The sequence below is a fragment of the Herpailurus yagouaroundi genome, unplaced genomic scaffold, assembly GCF_014898765.1.
Source record: "Herpailurus yagouaroundi ecotype Mexico unplaced genomic scaffold, PumYag 191, whole genome shotgun sequence".
Classification (NCBI taxonomy): domain Eukaryota; kingdom Metazoa; phylum Chordata; class Mammalia; order Carnivora; family Felidae; genus Herpailurus; species Herpailurus yagouaroundi.
In genome coordinates this window covers 2,487,781-2,511,601 of record NW_024412422.1, presented here as the reverse complement: position 1 = coordinate 2,511,601, position 23,821 = coordinate 2,487,781, and the positions used below count along the sequence as shown (strand labels likewise).

Genomic DNA, 23,821 nt, shown 5'->3' with positions numbered 1-23,821 from the left:
GTGAGCACATGGGCACAGAAGGTGCTTCTGATCAGGGGAGTGTTTCAAACACAGTCGAGAGACGCAGATTTGGGCCAGAGGTCAATTGTACAAGCAGTGAAAGAGGCCTAAGTACGTACAGGAATGTGGCAAGCCGGGGGGGGGGGGGGGTGGCCCTGTGGGCTGGCCAGCCCCAGAGAGCGTAGACAGCCTCCCGAGTAACTGAGTCCGAGTCAGGGGAGGGCTGACCTGAGCACGGACCTTCACGAGTGGCTTAGATCCATGGGGGACAAAGGAGGGCGTGCCGCATGGCTGACTCGAGTAAAAACTCACCCGTGCTGGAGCACCGGCCGGTCTGAACTCCTCCCCCATGGCCTGATGCACACCAGCCTCCTGCTGAAAGGTGACACCCTGTGGGCCGGGTTCCCTTAGTCACCCCGTGGGCGCCTGTCAGGACCCACATGAGAATGGAGCTGGCGGCCGTGGCCACCGTGGTGGTAAGTGGAAGCAAACACCCAGGTGCTCTTCCTCTTGGTGGGAGGAAAAATCCGAGCGTGGAACAGAATTGCTGTCCTCACGCTGGCATTCTGCCCCCCTCGGTCCCGCACAGACCTTGCCAGGGAGGGGTGTGTGTTGCAGGGGTGGGGAGCCGCGGGCCAACAGATCCCGACCACCCCGCACCCCACCCCCCCTCCACTCTTCATTTGGTCGCTGCCCCGTGCTTGTAGGTGCCGAGCGGTTTCCTGCGTTCGTTGTGGCTGGACCCATGATTGCTCTGACACCTGGCAAGGTTTGCTTTGCAAGACACATAAATAGCTCTGGCTGTGCTCAGTTTTCGGGTCAGCTGGGCGCTTTCGGCGAAGGGCGACCGTTTGGCATGGCGTGGGCCCCAGAGATTCACTGAGGGGACTCCTCTGGCCTTTCCTGCCTATGGACTCAAACCGCCTGCGCAGTCTCCTCCTGGACCACTGTGCCACGTCTGGCACTGTTAGTTTCCATGTCGCTCTGATGCTCCGTCTTCCAGGGACGCGGCCAGGTGTCTGGTTTTACAGTCGGGTGTCCACATGCTGGGGGGTTAACACCGTCCATTTTAGGGAATTTATCTACGTCCACTTTTCATGCTAGGACACTGTGAAAGGTTTGGGTGCGGGGGCTGGATTTGAGTGAAGTCAAGGTCCTGAGCTTCTCTGAGCCCATTTACTGAACTGTGAAATGGAAGCGAAATGACAACGGCAATGATAATATCCATCACAGTTGTTCTGAGGTTTGAGGCTAGCAGGCACCCTATACTCGTGACGGTGTAATATGTATAAATACTATTATGTTTATTTGTTTATTTAAAAAATTTTTTTATTAAAAATTTTTAGTGTTTATTTTTGAGAGAGGGGGAGAGAGAGCAAGAGAAAGCAGTCAGGGGAGGGGCAGAGAGAGAGGGAGACACAGAATTGGAAGCAGGCTCCAGGCTCTGAGCTGCCAGCAAAGAGCCTGACGCAGGCCTGACACTCTTGCGCAAGAGCCGCTGGAAAGACACTGCTTGTATCCCGGCATCCCCGATAAAGGTCCCAGGATGGAAAATTCCAAAGTCCAAATCCAAAGCCAAATTCCAGCTTGCCTCAAGCCATCAGTTGGTGCTCAGTGTGGGTGCGCGGAGGTATCGTTCATTTTGTACACGCCTTGGGGGTACCTGCAATGTCCCAAGCTGGGCACCAAGATCCCGAAATGAATGACAGTTCGTCCCTGTCTACAAGGGCAGCCGAACCGGCCCGGAGAGACCAGTCGGTGCCGTTTCCATGCCGTGTTGTCTTTGTTTCCATGCTGGAGGTCTGTGGGCTCTCGCACCCTGTCACGCTCTCCTGCCCGGGGAAGGTGTAGGACTCTAACCTAATGGGCTCGCTAAGGGAGCCAGAATAGCCTTTGCAACATTTTTGGTACTGTCCCCTGCCAGTGACTAATTTCTAAATCTGTCCTAAGGGCATGCGCGAGCCAGCAATTTCAGGACTCTGACCTTTCTCGCTGGCACTTTTTATTTATTTATTTTAAAATTAAAAAAAAAAAATTTTTTTAACGTTTATTTATTTTTGAGACAGAGAGAGACAGAGCATGGACGGGGGAGGGGCAGAGAGAGAGGGAGACACAGAATCGGAAACAGGCTCCAGGCTCCGAGTGGTCAGCACAGAGCCCGGCGCGGGACTCGAACGCACGGACCGCGAGATCACGACTTGAGCCGAAGTCGGATGCTTAACCGACTGCGCCACCCAGGCGCCCCTCGCTGGCACTTTTTAAAACTTTCTTGAGAACTTGCTATGTGCAAGAGTGGAGTCCCCAGAAGGACCTCACCATCGAGAAGCAGGAGGGAGCGAGGGAGTAGACCTGGGGGTCTGGACCCGGTGGTGGTCACCCGAGAGCAGTTTTGTCCCCTGAGAACGTTTGGCGACGTCTGGAGACATTTTGCATCGTCGCAGCTGAGGGAAGGGGGTGCTCCCGGCGTCTAGTGGGTGAAGGCTGTGCGCCCTACGATGCGCAGGACGGTCCCCACCACGGAACAGGGAACGTTCCAGCCCCGGAAGCCAATAGTGCCGCGGTTGGGGAGCCTTGGGGAGAGAGCAAGGCGAGGGGATCAGAAAGCTGGGTGCTGCTGTGAACAGGCGTGTACCTCTGCTTGTTTCAGTCCCCGCTTTCAGTTTTTGTGGGGCTACGTCTAGGGAGGGAAAGCCCTGGGTCAGAGAGCAGTTCCACCTTCAAGTTTTTGAGGAGCCACCGAACTGTTTTGCACAGCAGCCCCACCATTTCCCAGTGGCCCCAGCAACGTACAGGGGTTCCGGTTTCTCCACGTGCTCACCAGCCCCTTGCTGTTTTCTTCCCTCCGCCCCCCTTCCTTCCCCCCTCCCTCCTTCCCTGCTTCTCTATCTCTCTGATTGCAGCCATCCTTGTGGGTCTGAAATGGTACATGGCAGTATATTGATTTGCATTTCCAGAACGACTAAGGCTGGATCTCTTCGTGAGCTATCGGCCATTTGTATATCTGTTTTGGAGCAATGTCCGTTCGTGTCCTCGGCTCGTTTTAAAATCAGCTTGTCTGGGGGGGCACTTGGGTGGCTCAGTGGGTTGAGCGTCCGACTTCTGCTCAGGTCACGATCTCGCGGTTTGTGAGTTCGAGCCCCGCGTCGGGCTCTGGTGCCGACGGCTCGGAGCCTGGAGCCTGCTTCCGTTTCTGTGTCCCCCTTTCTCTCCGCCCCACCCCTGCTTTTGCTCTCTCTCTGTCTTTCAAAAATGAATAAATGGAACAAAAAAATTTTAAATCAGCTTGTTTGTCTTTTTGTTGCTGAGTTGTAAGACTTCTGTAGATGTTCCGGGTGCTAAACTGTTAGCAAATGTGTGATTTACAAATATTTTCTCCCCTTCGGGAGGCTGTCTTTTCACTTCCTTGGTAGTGCCCTTTGATGCATAAAAGTGTTTAATTTGAATGAGGTCCAATTTATCTACTTTTTTTTTATGCTCATGCTTCTGGTGTCACAGATGAGAATCCACCGCCAATTCTGAGGTCACAACGATTTGCTCCCATGTTTTCTTTTAAATTTTTTGTGTTTTTTTTTTCAATTTTTTTTAATGTTTATTTATTTTTGAGAGAGACAGAGACAGAGCTTGAGCGGGGGAGGGGCGGAGAGAGAGGGAGACACAGAATCCGAAGCAGGCTCCAGGCTCTGAGCTGTCAGCACAGAGCCCGACGAGGGGCTCGAACCCGTGGACTGTGAGATCATGACCTGAGCCGAAGTCGGACGCCCAGCCGACTGAGCCACCCAGGTGCCCGAAATTTTTTTGTGGTTTTAGTTCTATTTAGGTTGTTGACTCATTTTGAGTTGAGTTTTTATATGGTCTGAGTTAGGAGTCCTGTCGTAGACTCTGGGTCTAGAGTTCTTTCTTGTCCAGCAAGAAAGCAGGATGCAGGATTAAAATGCAAGAGATGGCTAATGTCCGGGAGGAGACAAGAGCCCTGATTAAGGGTCCTTGCTCCGTTTTTATTAGGATCAGAAGGCTTACAAACGTGATGATGGACGTGCGCAAAGAGATAATAAATCTGTGAACATTAACTCATGGGCGTGAGGGAAAGAGGGTTTTGAAGATATACGGTGTTAGAGGTTCGGGTCAATATAAAACAAAATCCTGGAGATAGGCAGATGGTTGTTCAGGGCAACTTTACCCCGCAGTGGTCTATAGCCCTATTTACCTATTTACCTAATTTGGTTCTTCCTTCCTGTGGAACAAGCTTTCTGCTATAGTACTAAATTGGGGGGCATATCTGCCCTGAATACCTAATCTCACTTACCTCATATACCTTTGTGTTGGAGCCTTTACCCCGCCCTCTCTATACCTATTTAACTAATCTTGTTTACCCAAACATGGGTGTGAGCATCTGTGGCTTTCTAATTCTTTATGCCTTGTTAACCCATCGGTGCAAGCCTGGGGAATCCCTAAGCTTATTCCCCACAGAGTCCAACCTCATTCTGTTGCTTGTAGAAATCAGTTGTCTCAGAACCAGTTGAAGAGATTATTCTTTCCTCCTTGAATGGTCTTTTTTTTTTTTTCTTCAAGTTTGTTTATTTTCTTTAGTAATCTCTATACCCAGCATGGGGCTTGAATTCACGATCCTGAGATCAAGAGTCTCATGCTCTTCTGACTGAGCCAGTGAGGCATTCCCCCACCCCCCACATTGAATGGTCTTGATATCTTCATAAAAAGTCTATGGGCCATAGATGCATATGGGTTTATTTGGGGACGTTTAATTCTAATCCATTGATCTATATACCTGTTCTTGATGCCAGTGCCATACTGTCTTGACCGTAGTTTTACAGTAAGTTTTGAAATCAGAAAGTGTGAGTCCTCCAACTTTGTTCTTTTTTAAGATTGCTTTGGCTATTGGTTCCCCTTGCAGCTCCATATGAATCTGCTTATCGTTTCAGGTAGTATGGCCATCTTAACAGTAGGAAGTCTTCCAATCCATGAACATGGGATGTCTTACATTTATTTAGATCTTCTTTAATTTCTTTCAGCAATATTTTATACACCAGCATTGTACACGTCTTTCACCTCCTTGGTTAAATTTATTCCTAGATATTTTATCCTTTTGGATGCTATTGTAAATGGAATTGTTCATTACTTCTATTAGGGTTTTGTGTGTGTGTGTGTGGATTCTTTTTTCTTTTTAATTTTTTAAATTACATGTATAGAGAGAATGCAAGTGGGGGAGAGGGGCAGAGGGGGAGAGAGAGAGAGAGAGAGAGAGAGAGAGAGAGAGAGAGAGAGAAAGGGAGAGAATTTTAAGCAGGCTCCATGCTCAGCAGAGAGCCTGATGAAGGGCTCAATTCCACAACCCTGGCATTATGGCCCGAGCCAAAATCAAGAGTCAGCTGCTCAACCAACTGAGCCACTGAGCCACCCAGGGGCCTCGTGTGTGTGGATTCTTCAGGATTTTCTATACACAGGCATCTCCTGCTTTTTGAAAGTTCACATTATGCCACTTTGTTTTTGTGAAAGACCTACACTAGTACCTGTTTTTGCTAACTGGAGGAAATCTGAAGAGGATTTTTGCTTTTAGGAAAAAAAGTGGAAAAGTTAAAATAGCCAAGCTGCTTTGGTGAGAACCACACTCAGCACCTCAGCACCAAAGCCACCATAGCTTTGAACTGTGTCTGTGAGCATCTGAGTTTTGTCTTGATTTATGTTGTGTATCCATTAGCAAGATGTGTCCTAAGCTACCAGAAAAGCCTAAGAGAGGTTATTTTATGGGCCTGGGAATGCTCAAAAGTGTTTTCTTATCAATTAATGGTAATTGCTTCTTTGCTTTACGCCATTTCAACTTATGAAAGTTTTCAGAGGAACCTCTCTACTTTTGGATAGCGGGGAAACCTGTATAGGATCATGCCGTCTATGATTAGAAATGATTTCAGGTCTTCCTTTTCCGTTTGAATGGCTTTTATTTCTTCTTCTTGTCTAATTGCTTTGGCTAGGACCTCCAGTACAATAGCAAAATAGGTGAAATAGGTGAAAAGCGGGCACCCTTGCCTTGTTCCTGATCTTCAGGAGAAAGCTTCCTGTCTTTCACCATTGACTATATATTAGCTATAGGTTTTTCATAACGTGCCTTATTGCATTCAAGTTCCTTTCTATTCCTACTTTTCTGACTTTTTTTTTTTTTATCATGAAAGGGTGTTGGATTTTGGCCAAATGCTTTTTTTTTTTTTTTTTTTTTTTTGGTGTTCATCGAGGTCATCCTGTCAATTTCCACTCTGTTCTATGGATGTGGTTTGTTACATTGATAGATGCTGAGCCACCCTTGACTGCCTTTTCTGTAAAAAGAAACTTGATGACCTTAAAGGGAAAAAACCTCCTGACCCTGTGTATTACCTGGAAAATACCCTGATGACATTTCAACAGTTTCTGTTGCCCAAAGTGCACAAGAAGTACTCAGGGTCGTGCCGTTCTGGGAAATCTTGAGAACGTTTCTACTTCCCTTAAGAACATAATATTGAATTATAAAAAGACAAAAGCTTTTTAGATACTATATTGATGTGTTTGAGCTTTGTGGTCCTGTTTTTTTGTTTTTTGTTTTTTCTAAATGCTTCTACTGTATCCCTGTGGCAAATTGGTTCCGAAATTTCAACACGTTCAGGTCGTATTTTTGTTTGTTTGCTTTTTAACAATCTTTACTTCAAATAGCAATGATTGACTCCATTAATAGGGCAGAGTTAGCGTGGAGGGAAGAGGCATGGGTTAGAAATCAGAATATCTGCGTTCATGCGTTCGGCAAAATGACTTTTTGTCTCTTGTTAAGCTCGCCCTGTTTACCGGAGACTGTTTTAGACCCTGGAACAGAGCAGACTCCCTTCGGTGTTGCTGGGTTTTCATTCGGTTCTAAGCACACTCCATCCCGGGCATACTAGCGCTAGGAAGAAAATAAGGCAAAGTGCCCTTCCCCTTCCAGAACCGTGATGACGATTGTGACAGTAATACAGCGATGATGGCGGTGGCGATGATAAGATAATGGCGACAGACGTAACAGTCCCTTTACATCTACGAATTGGAATATGTAGAGTCTTCTCTTTTCTTTCTAGGTAACAGCTTTATTGAGAGATAATTCATATGCCATTCGGTTCATTCATGTAACCTATATACTTCCGTGGTTTCTAGTACATTCCCCAAGTACATTCACTATAGTCAATTTTAGAACATTTTCATCCCCCCAAACACAACCCTTGTACCCTCTATCCCCATCCTACTAGCCCTAGGCAACCACTCACCTTTCTGTCTCTATGAATTTGCCTATTCCGGGCGTATCAGATACATGGCGTCATACAATGTGGTCTTTGGCACCTGGCATAATGTTTTCAAGATGCATCTGTGTTGTAACGTGTGTCAATGCTTCAGTCCTATTTTATGACCAGATAAGACTCCGTTGTATGGATGGATCACCTTTTGTTTACCCATTCTTCAGGTAACGGACATTTGGATTGCTTCTACTTTTTGGGTCTTAGGAATCTATAACGGGATTCATAACAGGCATGATCTACTCATCTCTTACGTGCATGTTGATGATTTACGATGAGCATGTGTTAGTGTCCCTAAATGAGAGGTGAGAAACGGACATCCAGAGGCGTTCAGGAACGTGCCTAGGACCACAGAGCGTGTTCTATGCAGAACCACTCTGTCCACTGCCTTTCCTCTCTGGCACGGCCAGCTGAACCCACAGAACCCCAGCTTGCCCCTTGCCCCGCGAGCCCCTTTAGGGTGGGAATAACTCCATTATGTAGACTCTAAAATGCCTTTCCTTTTTTCCCCTACAGATTTTCTGAATGACCTTGCTTCTTTTTCTATCTTGTTTGATTTTCTCCTGCTTGACCTTCTCCTGGTTAAAATTCTGGGGGGAAATGACAGACTCCAAGCAAGTCACCAAGAGCACACCCGAAGGGAGCTGTAGCCCAAGCCAAGCGCCTTTTCCAGCCTCAGACAGCTCAGGGGAGCCACCGCAGAAAGATGATAACAACGGCCCTCTGCCAGAGACTCCTAACCGGGCTGAGCCAGCCTCCCACAGAGGTGCCGACGATACCGATCAGCAAAGAACTTCCGGGCCACCCCCACGCCAGAATCCCCCAGGAGACTCCCTTTCCTCTGATGACACCTCCCCAGCGCCCCAAGCCAATGCAACAGGGACCGCAGACCTGAAGACCCCAGATACCGATGGCCCGTCGTCTCCAGCCAAGCCCCAGGGCCCGCGAGCCAGACCCCTCTCCAAGAAAGACGAGAAGCAGGAGCACATCAAGAGGCAGCTGATGACCAACTTTATCCTGGGCTCCTTCGATGACAACTCCTCCGATGAGGACCCCAGTGCCGGCTTGTTCCGAGAGTCTCCCCGGAAGGGCAGCCGGGCCAGCCTGGGGACTCTGTCTCTGGAGGCTGTTCTCACTGCAGGCGAGCCGGAGAACCCCGTCCCCACCATAAGGTAACGTGCCCTGTGTCCTTCTAACTGGGAGGCACAGGAGACTGTCTTTGTAGAAAGAACTTAGCCCAGTTGGGAAGCCGACCTTGAGCGTGACCGGTTGTAATTTAAGCCGAATGAGCCAAGGCTGACAAGAGCCCTGCGGGATGGGATGATGGGGGCTGGAGGGAGGGACAGGTTCCCTGCCTCCTGAAGAGACCTTCGTTCATTTGTTCCTTGATTCTTTCAACAGGTAACTAAGCACGGAGGCACATGCCTTCCCCTTAGGGATGCCTTCAAAACAAAAACTCAGATACTGTAACCGCATCCAGCAATTTGTTGGAAACAAATGCCCATAGGCCCGTCACAGGCGGGAGTGTCGAGCCCGGGTGTGCGGTTGGTGGCTTTGTTTGTTTCTGTTGTTGCTGTTGAGCTTTGCCGCCTCCCTTCCGGGCGACAGAATTGCAAACAGAATACGGTAGTTCCAGGTGGAAAACTCAGGAAACACAGACAAGCAGAGAAAAGAGAAGAGCCACCAACCGTAACTTGGCCAGGTCCTCTGCTTTCCTTCCAGTGTCCTTCTGTCCTTCCGGTCTGTTCCTTTCTCCAGGAGGTAGAGTCCCACTGGCTGTCGGTCTCAGCGCACCTCTTGTACTCTCTCTCTCGAACGTGAAAAACTTGGACGAGGAGGTGGCTTCTTCCATAGGTGCCCACGTTCCCAGGGAGCTTAATTTGCGCTCTGGTGAGCACATAGAAGGTAGAGAGAGACGAAATGCGAGTATTCCCTGTACTGACCGTCCTCAGGGGGAGTTCAGTTTGAGGTTCCGGAAGGGTTAAAGGAAGGGAGGGCTTTAGGGTCTGGTACAAAGAGCAGTCATTGGTGTTGGAAGCAGAGCTGGTTCCACCTGGGCTCTGCCACCCCCCACTGTGTGCCCTTGGGTATGGCATTCGCCTCTCCCGGCCTCAGTTCCTCATCTGCCAAACACTGACCTGATTAAATGGCATAACGATTGTAACGTATGCAAAGACCGGTACATAGTAGGTACTTAATAAGCCCCCGATTCCTTCATAGCTCCTCCCTGTGGCTTGCTCTTTGTCCCCCCAACACCCACTTCACCCACCACTTCACAGTTTATATAAATTATCCATTGATCCCTTAGAACAACAGCACAAGGCTGGCGGTGGGTCCCCATTTTACAGATGAGAAAACCAGGGCTCAGATCCGTGGTGCTCCCCCCCCCCCCCGCCACCCCGCCCTGGCTACTGTTGACCCTTTTGCTCACATCCGTTGGTCCATCTTGGGTCAACTCTGAAGAAATATTCAGGGGGGAGCCTCCCACCCCCCTCCCCCCCAAAACCCTTCAGAGTGTTGCTTTGCAGAGAGCCACTGCTGTGCTCTCCCTCTTCCACAGGGTGGTCATGCCTCTTCCCTGGGGCCCCCAGGTCAAAAGCCCAGGCCACGTTCAGATGTGGGCAGGTGGCCTGCAACCAGCCGGAGGGGTGAGGAAATGAAGCCTTAGAGAAGGCCAATGTGTGGGTAAAGTGCCCCTGCTGGAGTCCAGGGAGTTCCCTTTATTAATATTATTCTTTCCCGGTCAGCTGCTAAATAACCTGCACCCTCAGGCAAATCCCCTAACCTTCCGGGGCTCTGTTTCTGCAAAATGGAGGTAGGGAGTAGGGGTTTTATTTTATTTTTTTTTTGCTAGTCCTTCCAACCTTCCCATTTCGCAGACAGAAACCTAAGACTGGGGTGGGGGGTGGTTTATTCCAAGGGGCTACACTCAGGCAGAAGCCACAGCAAAGGCATTGATAGGTCTGCGGATCTTCCCTGCTGGTAACACGTTCTTCACAGACCGTGTGACCTCTGTGTCGCTCCAGAGGTCACCTTGTGGCCCATGCTGGCGTCTTCCTGCCAGGCCACCAGCCAGGAGACTGGGTAGAGAAACGGCACATGTTTAATTCTGTGGCGTGGGAGGAGCTCTTTTTGAATGATCTCAGAGAGCCTTTGTCTTCCCCCTGTGCCCTCGCCATCCCAGAAAACTCACATTTGCTGTTCCCTCTGAACTGAAATGGCCCCCACCCCCTCCTCCACACCCCCCTCCCCCTGCCACCGTTTCCTTACACCTCCCCCCAGGACCTACTTCAAGGCATGTGACCCTCTGCTGCCTCCCTCTTGAAATTCTTAATAACTTTTCAACAAGGGTTCCAGGTTTTCATTTTGCACTGGGCCCTGTGAATCCTGTAGCCTGTCCTGCCTGCCCACCAAAGTCACCTCTTCTGCTTTTTTTTTTTTTTAAGTTTATTTATTTATTTTGAGGGAGAGAGAGTGAGTGCGGGAGGGGCAGAGACAGAGGGAGAGAGAGAATCCCAAGCAGGCTCCACGCTGTCAGCACAGAGCCCGACTGGGGGCTCGAACTCACAAACCATGAGATCATGACCCGAGCCGAGATGGTGTTGGATACTTAACTGACTAAGCCACTCAGGCACCCCCGAAGTCACCTCTTCTGAAGGGTGTTCCCTGTCCCCAAGCATTCCCCATGTGCCCCTGTTTCTTGATTGATTGCTCTGATATGTTTTCACAACTCATAATAATTCCTGAAGATTATGTCATTAATTTCCTTGTGTTGACTTGGTTGTTACCTGTCTCCTGCACTGAGGGCAAGGTCCATGAAAATGGTGCCACATAGGTCTCCAGTTTTCCCCACCGACTAGCCTAGTGTGGGTTCATGGTAGACTCTGTTTTTTTGTTTTTTTTCAACGTTTATTTATTTTTGCGACAGAGAGAGACAGAGCACGAACGGGGGAGGGGCAGAGAGAGAGGGAGACACAGAATCGGAAACAGGCTCCAGGCTCCGAGCCATCAGCCCAGAGCCCGACGCGGGGCTCGAACTCCCGGACCGCGAGATCGTGACCTGGCTGAAGTCGGACGCTTAACCGACTGCGCCACCCAGGCGCCCCTCATGGTAGACTCTGAATAAATATTTGCTGAATGCATGAATTCAGTGAGGAACCTAGGCTTGCCAAAGACAGAATTCTGCATTCCTGGGGCGTGCAAAACACTTCATGAATGAATCTGGGAAGGAAGGAAGGAAGGAAGGAAGGAAGGAAGGAAGGAAGGAAGGAAGGGAGGGAGGGAGGGAGGGAGGGAGGGAGGGAGGAAGGAAGAAAAGTGGGAAGGAAGGAATAAATGGATGGATGGATGGATGGATGGGTGAATAGACACTTTGCTGTTGCTTTCAGCAGCAATAGCATTTTTGTTTTCATAAAACTCTTTTTTGTGTAAATCGTATGATTTTGTAGACTAGTTCCATGGTTAAGCCCTAATTTTTCTTCTGCATTTAATATGGTTGTACAATCTCCCTGTTCCCTCCATCTTCCCAGCTGGCAAGGGCCGGCTGAGATTATGGACCCGGTGACTTCGTGCTGTCTGTTCAAGTCCCCTCCTCATCTTCCCTTTTGGGTTCATCTCAGGCCAGGTGTTGGGACTTGGCTTTTCTCTGGACTTGGAAATAGTCCCCAGATGGCGGACTTCCCACGCAACTCTTAGAGAACAAAGCTGGTGAGAACATTACAAGTGACAAAATGCTCACGTGCTGTGAAATGAAGGTTCCGAGGTAATCACTTTGGTCAGCAGTGGCAATGTGATTAGTATAGAGTGGGTCTGGGGTAAGATGCCCGTTCAGAGCACTGTTGCCCTGACACTTCTCTCCTGTGGGTGCGTGTGTAGACTGAATGGGTGGGATAGGACAGGTTCAGGATCGCACAACTGTAGTCCTGAAAATTAAAGTTATGACCCAGGGGGCGCCTGGGTGACTCAGTTAAACGTCCCGCTCTTGCTTTTGGCTCAGGTCACGATCTTACAGTTCATGAGATTGAGCTCTGTGTCAAGCTCTGTGCTGAGTGTGGAGCCTGCTTAGGATTCTGTCTGTCTCTCTCTCAAAATAAATAAATAAACTTAAAAAAAAAAATAAACTTACGACCTGGAAATTCATTAGTTGGTGGTGAACTCATTTAGCAGCAAAATCCACCTTGAATAGATGTAAAGTTGTTTGTAGTGTTTATTTATCCCGTTTTGTGAATATTCATGGCTTCTGCTGCTGAAATAGTAACATGAAAACGTATCATGTAAAGCTTTACCATCACCCCCCAAAAAAGTTCCCAAATTCCAAAGCATATTGAGTCCTGGGAGTTTCAGATAAGGGATTGTGGACACATGAATGTAATGTGCTTAGATTTCTGCCCAATTAGTAAGCACAGAAAATGAGGGTGCTTAATGTTTGTGTGCGTGTGTGTGTGGCTGGAAAGTCTATGAGGAATGTGTCAAAATAGTTAATAATCATTGTTTTTATATGGTGCAATTATGAGTCATTTAAATTTTCTTCTGTGTTTTCCAACTTTCTGCTGTAGATATTGTTACAACAAGTGTTAACAATGTTTAATAATAAAACCTTATAAAAATATTGGGGGGGAGGGGCGCCTGGGTGGCTCAGTCGGTTGAGTGTCCGACCTCGGCTCAGGTCACGATCTCACGGTCCGTGAGTTCGAGCCCCGCGTCAGGCTCTGGGCTGATGGCTCAGAGCCTGGAGCCTGCCTCCGATTCTGTGTCTCCCTCTCTCTCTGCCCCTCCCCCATTCATGCTCTGTCTCTCTCTGTCCCAAAAATAAATAAACGTTAAAAAAAAAATATTGGGGGGAAAACTGAACCAGTCATCCCACTTCCTAGATAAAAAGCTGAAGCCCTCACCCTCAGGGGTCTGTCAGAGGTCTCTGATATCTCTATCAGAGATAATCATAGGCCCTCAGTGCCATTCGAGCCCGAACCCTCAGCAGGTGCAGGTCAGAAAGCAGGGAGTCTGCGATGCTTAACCTGGGCTCCAGCAGAGATGCCTCCACCCTCCTCCTAACCCGTTCTTGGCCTTAGTGAGAAGAATGAGGCAGGGGAGGCAGCCATTAAGCTCTGTGACCTTGAGGATGTCACCTACCCTCTCAGGGGGCTGGACTGGATGCTCTGAGATCCTTTGTGGCCCCAGCAGCCTTTGCTTTTGTTTCTTTGTGTGTGGAGCGGTGCGTGGTGGGGGGCAGGGGGGCGGTGCTGGAAGAATGGAGGTGGGGGGGGAGGGGGGAAGAGAGCTTGGGGAAAGTTTGTTAATTTCGAACCATTTTTCTCCTGGGCCGGTTGCCCATGGATGGTCTGGGTCCTCCTAGGTAAACATTAGGACAAACGCAGAGATGAAACGGTCCAGTGGAGAAGCTAAGGTTTGTCCCATCCATTCATGGGCTTGGGAGCATTTATCATAGGCCTGCTGGTTGCCGGGCTCTGTGCAGGCACTGTGGGTGCTCAGATGGCCTCAGAGAGGCCAGGCCAGGCCAGGCCAGGAAGGAGCCTACGAGGCCACTAGCCCAGAGAACTTCCCATCGTGGGCAGAGAACTTCCCACTGCGCATGCTTTCTCCTCCACTCAGCTGTCAAGTGCCCCCGGGGCCGAGCCGTTAACCTTTCTGTGCCTCAGCATCCTCCAGAACGAGGTCACAGTGCTGCCTACCTCACAGGCCCGGTGCCACGCTTAGCTGAGCTACTGTGAGCCCACAGTGCCATGGCGTGATCACTGTCATTGGGTGCCAAGCACAGTGGTCATAGCAAGGGCCCAGGCCCCGCAGGCAGACAGGTCTGGCTTCGGATCTCAGACCAGTCCCGTGAGCTCTCTCAGCTGCAATTTCCTTCTCCGTCGAAGCGGGGCAATGCTGGTGTCTACCTCACAAGTGTGCTGAGATCACGGGAGAAGGAGTGGCGGGTGTGGGTGGCCCAGGGGCTGCCTCGGGGGCCGGCCGCTGAATGGGCATCTTCCAAAGCTCTCGCCTGTGGCCATGGCTCTTCCCAGGCCCCTCCGGGCGCACATCCTTAAGGTATAGCAGCCTGTGTCCGCAGGGGAGGAAGTGGAGGGGGGGCAGGCGAAGTGTCCCCAACAAAATGGTAGAACACAAGGCAGTCCACAGGGTGCTTTCCCAACCACTCACTTCCCTGGTGGGAGTGCTGAGTTCAAGAGAGGCTTCTCAAGACAGACCGCAGAGCCCAGGGAGGCGAGTGCGGGTCGGTGGGGTCTGGACCGCAGTGAAGGGACACCACAGGCGAGCGAGCACCCTGACACCCGGGACCTTGCTGCACTTCTGTCCCAGATAATGTCCTGGGTGGGCTTGCATCGGGCCTCTTCCAGATCCTTCCTGCTCATGATCTCCCCTCCGTATCTCTTTTCCTCTGCTCCAAGTAGCGAGCAGGTCATAAAACTTTAAACTGTCTATAAATATTTGTTATTTGTCCCTCAGTGAAATGCCATGGATCTTTTGATAATGTTTTAATTTACTTATTCCTTTATTGATTTAGGGGGAGGCTGGCAGAAACCCCCTTTTCAACTCTTTTTAGCTCCTAAGATGTTTTCTGGGAGGTTCGGGGGAAGGGGGTCTCTGTTTTCACATTGTTTCATTGGTGGACTGGATATTGAATTTCAGAAGAGGCTGGCTGTTAATACAGGATCCAGAGAAACTAAACATTCCTTTCTCTCTCTCTTAAATATCTGGATCCCGCTTTATTTTTATTTTTTTAAAGTTTATTTTTTTATAATTAAAAAAATTTTTAATGTTTATTTCTGAGAGAGAGAGAGACAGGGTGCAAGCGGGGGCGGGACAGAGAGAGAGGGAGACACAGAATCCAAAGCAGGCTCCAGGCTCTGAGCTGTCAGCACAGAGCCCGACATGGGGCTCAAACCCACAAATGGTGAGATTGTAACCTATGCCGAGGTTGGACGCTTAACCGACTGTGCCACCCAGGCGCCCCTTAAGTTTATTTATTTATTTTGAGAGACAGAGTGAGAACAAGTGGGGAAGGGGCAGAGAGAGAGGGGGAGAGAGAGAAAGAGAGAGAGAGAGAGAGAGAGAGAGAGAGAGAGAGAGAGAGAGAATCTTAAGCAGGCTCTGCACTGTCAGCACAGAGCCCAATGTGGGCTCAGTCCCACAAACTGTGAGATCGTGACCTGAACTGAAATCAAGAGTCGGATGTTCAACAGACTGAGCCACCCAGGGGCCCTGTCTGTATCTTAATTTAGAAAAATCTTTCACTTCTGCTCTATGCTTAATGGAACATTTCCTCCATCACATATTGAAAGGGATTATTTTAAATTATTTTGTTAATGTTTCTTTATTTTTGAGAGAGAGAGAGAGAGCTTGCACTCGCATGCAGGGGAGCAGGGGAGGGGCAGAGAGAGGGAAGGACAGAGGATCCGAAGCGGGCTCTGTGCTGTCAGTGGGACTTGAACTCACGAACCATGAGATCATGACCTGAGCTGAAGTCAGACACTTAACGGACTGAGCCCTCCAGGTTAATGCCCCAGGGCATTATTTTGTTTTTGTCTGAATGAACGCACTTGGTATATGGATGGTTTTACAGATGAAGTGGAGAGAAGAGGTTTGCTCGGGGTCACAGAGGGCACAGGGCCAGGCTTGAGGCCGCTCACGGCTCCGGAATTTCCACTGTGCTGCTAGTCACTTGTACGTGTACCATTTCTTGTTTTTGCGTGTGTCTTTCGCCATTGACCTGGCTTTTCCCTCTGCCATACCAACAAGTTAAATTTAGCCTCTGATGAGCCTGAGCAGAAGGGCTTGTAACACGAGACTGCATCTACAGCCAAGTTTGAACTGTCATCGAAAGCACAGTGACAATTGTTTAGAGGAGATGTTTGTATAAAGGCGGGTACCGAGCATAGGGGCGTGTGTTATTCTTTCCTTCCGAGCGTCTCTTCCCTAATAAGGCAGGCAGAGAAAAACCCAAGTCGTTATCACTCTGATGACGTGCCAAGCGCGGACATCTAAGTGAAATCCTTTTCTTGAGAGCCCCCACGTGAAAGCGAGCTGTGTTACGACGTCTCTCGGGCTGGGTTGGCGGAGAAGTTAGCATCACCACGATGTCCAACAGGTGTTGGGGTTTTGTCACTAGAGGATAAAAATCCAGAGCGATGCAAGTAAACCGATTCCAGCTCTTTCCCACTTGATCCTTACTGACTTGGGGTCTTTTGAAATACTTTCATTCCCTGATTTTAATTGTTTTCCCTATTTTGAGGGGAATATATTACATTTGGGTCATGTCGGGGATGAATTTGCAGGGGGGAGGGGGCTGGTTTGAAACTTTAAAAAAATGCACCAGCCTAAGGTGGAGTTTGTTTTGGAGGAAGGAAAGACAAGGCCGTGGAGAACATTCTAGAAATTCTGAAGAGCTGAGAATTGTGTTCACCTGTTTTATGTATTTATTTCTTAATCCCCTTGTTGAAACAGTTGATATCCTGCTAGAGCACAGCAAACTGGTGTCCTCAGGCAGGGCTGCTTCTACAGCTCCTAGGAGAGGTCACTGCTGCCATTGTGGCCATATTTGCAAACGTTTCCATTAGTTTTTGGCTTCTTGCTTTGCTGTGAACGTGGGCTACATTTATTATCATTGCAAAATTTTCTAGGCAGTGTTTTGGGTCCTTTTAACTTATGAAAACTACTTGGAGAAGTATTCATTCATTTATTCTAACTGGAATCAGTTTGCGTGGGTTCAAGGCTCCAGCTCCCTCACCCTTAGGAAATGTACATCTCTGGGTCTTGTTTCCTTATCTGCATTATGGAAATAAAAACGATAGGATTGTTGGGCACCCGGGTGGCTCAGTCCACGAAGAATCCCACTCTTTTTTTAAAATTTATTTTATTTTATTTTTTTTTAGCGTTTATTTATTTTTGAGGTAGGGAGAGACAGAGCATGAACGGGGGAGGGGCAGAGAGAGAGGGAGACACAGAATCGGAAACAGGCTCCAGGCTCCGAGCCGTCAGCCCAGAGCCCGACGCGGGGCTCGAACTCACAGACCGCGAGATCATGACCTGAGCCGAAGTCGGCCGCTTAACCGACTGAGCCACCCAGGCGCGCCCCAAGAATCCCACTCTTGATTTCAACTCAGGTCAGGATCTCACGGTTCATGAGTTTGAGTCCCGCGTCGGACTCAGAGCCTGCTTGGGATTCTCTCTCTCCCCTCTTTTCTCTTCCCCTACCCCACTAGTGCTCTCTTCTCTCTCTCTCTCTCTCTCAAACATAAATAAACTTACAATGAAAAAAAAAATAAAAACAATAGGATCGCTATTAAATAAGACAAAGGCACAAGAGAGCACTCAGGGTATGCTGGTCTTAGCAGCAAGCTTATTTTTTTAAGAAAAGATGTATTCATTTGAGTGTGGCTGACACACAATGTTGCATTCGTTTCAGGTGTAGGACACAGTGATTAGACAAGTCTATATAGTTATGCTCTGCTCACCACAAGTGTAGCCACCATCTGTCACCATACATCACTACTACACTATCACCGACTATATTCCTTATGCTGTCCCTTTCATTCCTGTGACTCATTCATTCCATAGCTGGAAGCCAGAAAGAAGCCTTTTTAGGGTCTCAGGGCAGCTGGGGTCTTCCCTGCCTTGAAAGCACATGTGGTCCGAAGTGTGTGTTGGGAGCTCTCCGTGGGGACAGAGGGACCTGGAACAAACTTGTCCCTGGGAATAGAGGTGAAAGAATGAGCAAAACCAGGAACTTGGAAGCCAGAAGTTGACCTGACTTCGGGGGCTTTTACCAGGCACTATGGTGACATCTGACTCATATTTTAAGGTTTATTTATTATCAGAGAGAGAGCGAGAGCGCGCGCAAGGGAGGGACAGAGAGGAGAGAGAAAATCCCAAGCAGGCTCCACACCGTCAGCTCAGAGCCCGAGGCAGGGCTGTATCCCCCTAACCCTGAGGTCATGATCTGAGCCGAAATCAAGAGTGGGGCTCTCAACTGAGAGCTGACTGAGCCACCCAGACGCCCCTGACTCATATCTTAAATAAACCGTATTTTCCACCACTTCCCTAGCGGGTGTATTCAAGCACTTGTGAGTTTTGCCCAGCTGCCAGTAGCTAGTGGGTGCCATCCTGGAACGCTTCTACTCCAGTCAGGCGAGCTGGGTAGGAAAGCAGCCAAGAGGGTTTTTGTTTTTTGCGTTTTTTTTTTTTTTTTTTTTTTTTTTAACATCTCCGGCGGTCGACTCCCGGCGCCCAAGGTCAGCGGTGGCTCCGTGATTGGCCGGCGCGGGGGGGCGGGACCTGGCCGGCGGGGATAGGGGGCGGGGCCCGGTGAGGGGGCAGGACCCTTCTGGGAGGAGGGGTCCGCTTGGGGGCGGGACCTCGGCGGGCGCGTCCGCCCCGGACACTTGCGCGCAGGACTCATTTCGGGATGGAGGAAGCTCAGCGCTTGGGCCGGCATCTGCAGGTTGCAGCACAACCCGGCCCGAGCCGCTCTCGGACCGCGCCTCCGCCTCCCTGTGGCTGCCCTGCTGGGCCCCGGGACCGGGGTCCGCTTCAGGGGGTCCAGGGGTGCATGCTCGGCATTCCGGAAGGAGCCGGGTGGGATTGGTCGGCGGGCAGGTCAATATGAGTCCTGCCAAGTGCAAGGTCTGTTTCCCTGATCGCAAAGTAAAGTAAGTAAGCCTGCAATTCTAATGACCGTTATCTTTTGCAAACTTACGCAGCGTGTCCCCCCCCCCCCCCCGCCCGTAGTAGAGACAAGCTGTGTGACCCCTTCGCTCCACCTCCTCTTCCCCGCCCCCACCAAAGAAATGCAGGCTTCAGTTTGGCCGCTGGGGAGATGGAGACTGCCTTGCAAAACCCGGGAGGCTGGATTTGGCGGTGATGTTGTTTGGAAGGGGGCGCTCAGAAACACAAAGGTGGACCCGCTGGCGGGGGTCCGCGCTTTCCTCCTCTTCCTCCCCTTTGCTTTGGTGAAGCCTTGGTTGCGGAAGGCAGGACTTTGGAAATGATCGCGAAGCCCGGGGCGAATCAATGTGCATCTGAGCGCGCATCCCATTTAAGGTTATTTTCTGAGCAATTAGTGCAGGCATTTCTGTGCCCCAGTGCTTCCTAGCCCCACCTGCTTGATTTCTTGTTTTCATTTTATTGCACTTGAAAAAATTACCAAAGTCACGTTCTGTTTGTTGTTGAAAAGTCAGAAAATTCTAGATAAGCAAAAAGGAGGAACAAAAATCACCCTTAACCACTTCTCCCCATGCATCCCCGCCCACCCCATGATCTTTATTAACAGTTGCTGGATAGTTAGTGCAGGGAAGTGAGGTCACTTGGAGCCAGAAGGACCTGGTTGTTTGGGTTCAAGGTTGGGGGGTTCAGAGAGGGCAGGAGACATGCCCCAGGAAGGAGGCTGACCTTGAAGTTCTCTGGTCCCTCTGCAAAGCAGAATAACAGAGCCTTTCGGGGGACCCTCCTTGGATTGCTGAAGGCAAAGGGCCTGCAGACGGGCACCGGTCCCCTGTTTGGATCATGGTCTTTGTTGTACACTGAGCTTTTTGTAGAGCATGTTAGTCACATTTCTACCCCCATCTAACCCCTCTGGCAAAACCCCTCAAGTCTTCCGGTGTGCCCAAAGCTGGCCGTGTGGCCTACAAAGGATACATTTTTTTTTTCCTGATCCGTAAGGCTATTTACACAAAAGTTCAACATACGAATCTTGGATCACATTGAATCGAAACCACCTTAAGCTGAAAGAATAAACCTGCAAGAATTGGAATCCCCCCATTGCAAGTGGCTTCGCTGCCACGGGAATGCTGCTCAGAACCAAGGCCAGCTGCCTGGTTGAAATGTGGGTTGTTGATTGGTGGTTCTCGCCCCCACCTGCATGTTAGAATTTCCTGGGGGGGGGGTGCTTTTGGAAAATGTAGATGCCTGGGTGATCCCTACTCCCCCCCAGCCCCCCACCCCCAACAATCCTTCCCATCCTGGGGATGCTGAGTAATTAGTCCAGGTGGAGCCTAGACATCAGCAGTTTTTAAGGCTTCTCGTGATGGAGTGCACAGTCAGGGCCGAAAAGCACCGCTTAACTCAGAGTTGGTGAACTGTTTCCATCAAGGGCCAAATAGTAAATATTTTCGGCTTTTGTGGTCATATGGTCTCTGTTACACCTACTCAGCTCTGCCATTTACTGCCCCAGCAGCCACAGATAATACATCATGATTGAGAGGGCCTGACTGTATTCCAATCACACTGTATTTATGGACACTGAGGTTGAAAATTCACGTAATTTTCTCATGTCACAAAGTAAGATTCTTTCAACCATTTAAAAATGTAAAAACCAGGGGCACCTGGGTGGCTCAGTCAGTTGAGCATTCAGCTTCCGCTCGGGTCATGATCTCCCGGTTCGTGAGTTCAAGCCCCACAGCAGGCTCGCTGCTGTCCGCACAGAGCCCGCTTCAGATCCTCTGTCCCCTTCTCTCTGCCCCTTCCTCGCTTGCACTCAAAAAATAAATGAACACTTAAAAAATAAATGGAAAATAAATAAAAAGGTAAAAACCATTATTCGCTTGTGGGAGGTACAAAAGCATGTGGCAGCCTGGCCTAGCCCAGGTGGCCATCCCAGGAAGCACTGGGCCGGTGGGGAGGGGGACAGGAGGCCTGAGAGATTTCCAAGGGTCTCTGTGTCTGGGAGCCCAAAGATGAGTTCAGAATTATCAGCCTTTTACTAAGCCATGCAGTGTCCTTTCTTCCTTACTTGCTTGGTGAAAATAGTAAGTAAATAACTTTACTTCCATCAGGTCATCGGCTCTCAGCAGTTACCATCCCTATTTTACAAAAGAGAAAGGAGAGGTAGGGAGGCAAGGGCTGGTTGATGTCAGGGCCCAGTGGCCCCATACTGGGCTCTTCCCATGGCTTCCCTGTGGAGAGGCCCCTCAGCTTAAGGTCTTTACTGCCCGCAAGGCCCGGTGCTGAACCCTGAACACACACTCAAGGAAGGAGACGCAATTAATGTTGTTAATATTTTCATCTTATGAGGGAACTAAGAGACACCTGCTAAAGCAACTTTCCCAGGATCACACAGGTCAGGAATGGTAACTTCTGCATTGAAAGTCTAGAAGGATGGCTCTAATCTACGATTAGATCTATTAGAAACCATTAGGGTTTCTCAGCTGAGGCACTGCTAACACGTGGGGCCCTGTAATTCTTTGCGGTGAGGGGCTGTTCGGAGCATCCTAGAACATTCAGCAGCATCCCTGGCCTTTACCTACTAGATGGCCACCCCTCCTTCATTGTGACCACAAAAAAATGTCTGCAAACATGGCCATGTGTCTCCGGGGGACAAAACTGTCCCCAGCTGAGAACCCAGTGGTACACACATCGCCTCTCAAATATAAGTGCTTGTTTTTTCAAGTCCAGACAATAGAGATACTCCCATTTGTCTTAAATATCTTCCTGCCTCAAACTTAGATTCAGAAGGTCAGAGTCAGATTGGAAGCCCACACTTGCCGTCTGTGTGACTTGAGGTCATCGGGCCTCTCGGAGCCTCAGTTTCCTCACTGTGAGCAGGAAATGGTGGCCTCCCCTGCACGGGGCTCTGGGGATTCAGTGAGAAGCCCCCCGTGTCTGATTCATAGTGACACTTGAGATGTTTATTCCTTCCCTGCGGGTGTTTTCTGCCTGGTCTTGTGCCTGAGCAGCTGACTGTGTTTGGTGTTTGGCGGATAGCTCTGTGGCCTAGTTGATTGCACCTGAAGCCATTTCCAAAGTCACCCTGGAATATTTCAGCCCTCACACTTGCCTTGGAACAAATGCCGGTTGACGGTCGGCCCTCCAGAGCCAATGTTGGTTGGCCTCCAACTTTGTCAAAAACGAATAAAAATAGCCACTGGCATGGAGACTGGGTCTGAAACAAGGCCCCTCCGGCAGCATTGTGTGTTCACCCGCCTAGTTAGTTGTGATGGGCCGCGACCCACCTGATGGAGGGGCTCTGTTGCCATGTTTGAAATCAAAATGGCGGCCGGGAATGGTTTTTCCAGGCCCCAAAATGGTGTTCTTCTCCTGGATGACTTTTTGTTGTTGTTGTTGTGCTTTAGGTCAGTTTGCTAGAGTTTTAGTGTTTGCGTGCATGGAAACGGGATGGCTGAGACTATCCGAAGCCAAAAGATGAAGCCAGCCAGTCGGGGAAGGCTGTAGATAAGAGTGGGGGGTCGGGGAGAGCGGATGGATGGGGAGCAGACCCTGGGCAGAGGAGTGGCTGAAGCGTTTCCTGGTGAGGTTGGGAGGTCAACAACCCCTGATCCTCTTGGCTTCACTGCACTGAAATGATAATACAGAGTTTACTGTGTGTCAGATGCCATTTTTTACTTCCTATATATTAACCTTTAAACCTGGTGAAGTACGTGTTAATAACCTTATCTTACAGTTAAGGATACTGAGTGCCTTGCCCCATGGATGACGGAATGGCTAGGGCTCAGCATCCCTGTTAACAAAAGTCATAGCTTTTTTTTTTTTTTTTCTTATTGAAAATAATTTATCGGGGCGCCTGGGTGGCTCAGTCGGTTAGGCATTCGGCTCTTGATTTCGGCTCAAGTTGTGATCTCAAGGTTTCATGAATTCGAGCCCGCGTCACCACAGTGACAGCGCAAAGCCTGCTTGGAATTCTCCCTCTCTCTGTCCCTCTCCCGCTCACTCTCTTTCGGTCTCTCTCAAAATAAATATGCTTAAAATTTTATCACTGCGGGAAATTTAACAAACATAAAGGAAGAGAAGAAAACACAAACCACCCATAATTGCTCACCATTTTGGTGTCTCTTTCCCTAGATCAGAGGCCTGCAGGTTAGGGCCCTCAGGCCACATCTGCTTGTTTTTGGAAATATATAAAGTTATCGGAAACAAACTGAGCTCCTTGCTGATTGATGGGATGTAATTGGCAAGACAATATCTGCCCTTCCAAAGTACCCTTGTAAGTCCTGTTTTGTTTCAGTAGTCCAGCCCTAGGAGGTTCTAGAAGAAAAGCTGCTTGCAGTTTATTTATTTATTTAAAAAAAATTTTTTTTAATGTTTATTTATTTTTGAGACAGAGAGAGACAGAGCATGAACGGGGGAGGGTCAGAGAGAGGGAGACACAGAATCCGAAACAGGCTCCAGGCTCTGAGCTGTCAGCACAGAGCCCGACGCGGGGCTCGAACTCACGGACCTCGAGATCACGACCTGAGCCGAAGTCGGCCGCTTAACCGACTGAGCCACCCAGGCGCCCCATGATCAATCAGTTCTTCACCAAAAGTTTGGTCCCCTGAACCCACTCATCCCTGCCCTCGACCTGCCTGGTGACACAGCCACTGGACACACCTGTGGGTGGTTAACTTCTGGCTTAATTCCTGGCAGATGAATGTCCCATTGCTGCGTTACAAAAGTGGACTCAGTATTCGCGCCTGATTCTCTTCCATGCCAGGAGAAGGTCCTGTCAACCTCCCACTAAATGACAGCAAAAGAGATTTTTATTTTATTTTATTTTATTTTATTTTATT

At 49.4% G+C, this 23,821-nt stretch overlaps 1 protein-coding gene across 5 annotated transcripts in view; it reads left to right on the top strand.

Annotated features, from left to right (window-relative positions):
* The first annotated feature begins 234 nt into the window (after positions 1–234).
* The window catches only part of ACACB (acetyl-CoA carboxylase beta), a 114,772-nt gene continuing 91,185 nt past the window's right edge, over positions 235–23,821 (top strand). For 2 of the 5 annotated variants that reach the window (XM_040443630.1, XM_040443629.1), the window contains exons 1-2: positions 235–476; positions 7,818–8,473. In XM_040443630.1, the coding sequence (XP_040299564.1) occupies positions 7,827–8,473 (647 nt within the window). In that variant the 5' untranslated portion in view covers positions 235–476; positions 7,818–7,826. Of the gene's footprint in view, positions 477–7,817; positions 8,474–14,109; positions 14,352–18,704; positions 18,971–23,821 lie in introns of those variants that run through there. The other 3 variants (XM_040443626.1, XM_040443627.1, XM_040443628.1) reach the window with 3 other exon arrangements.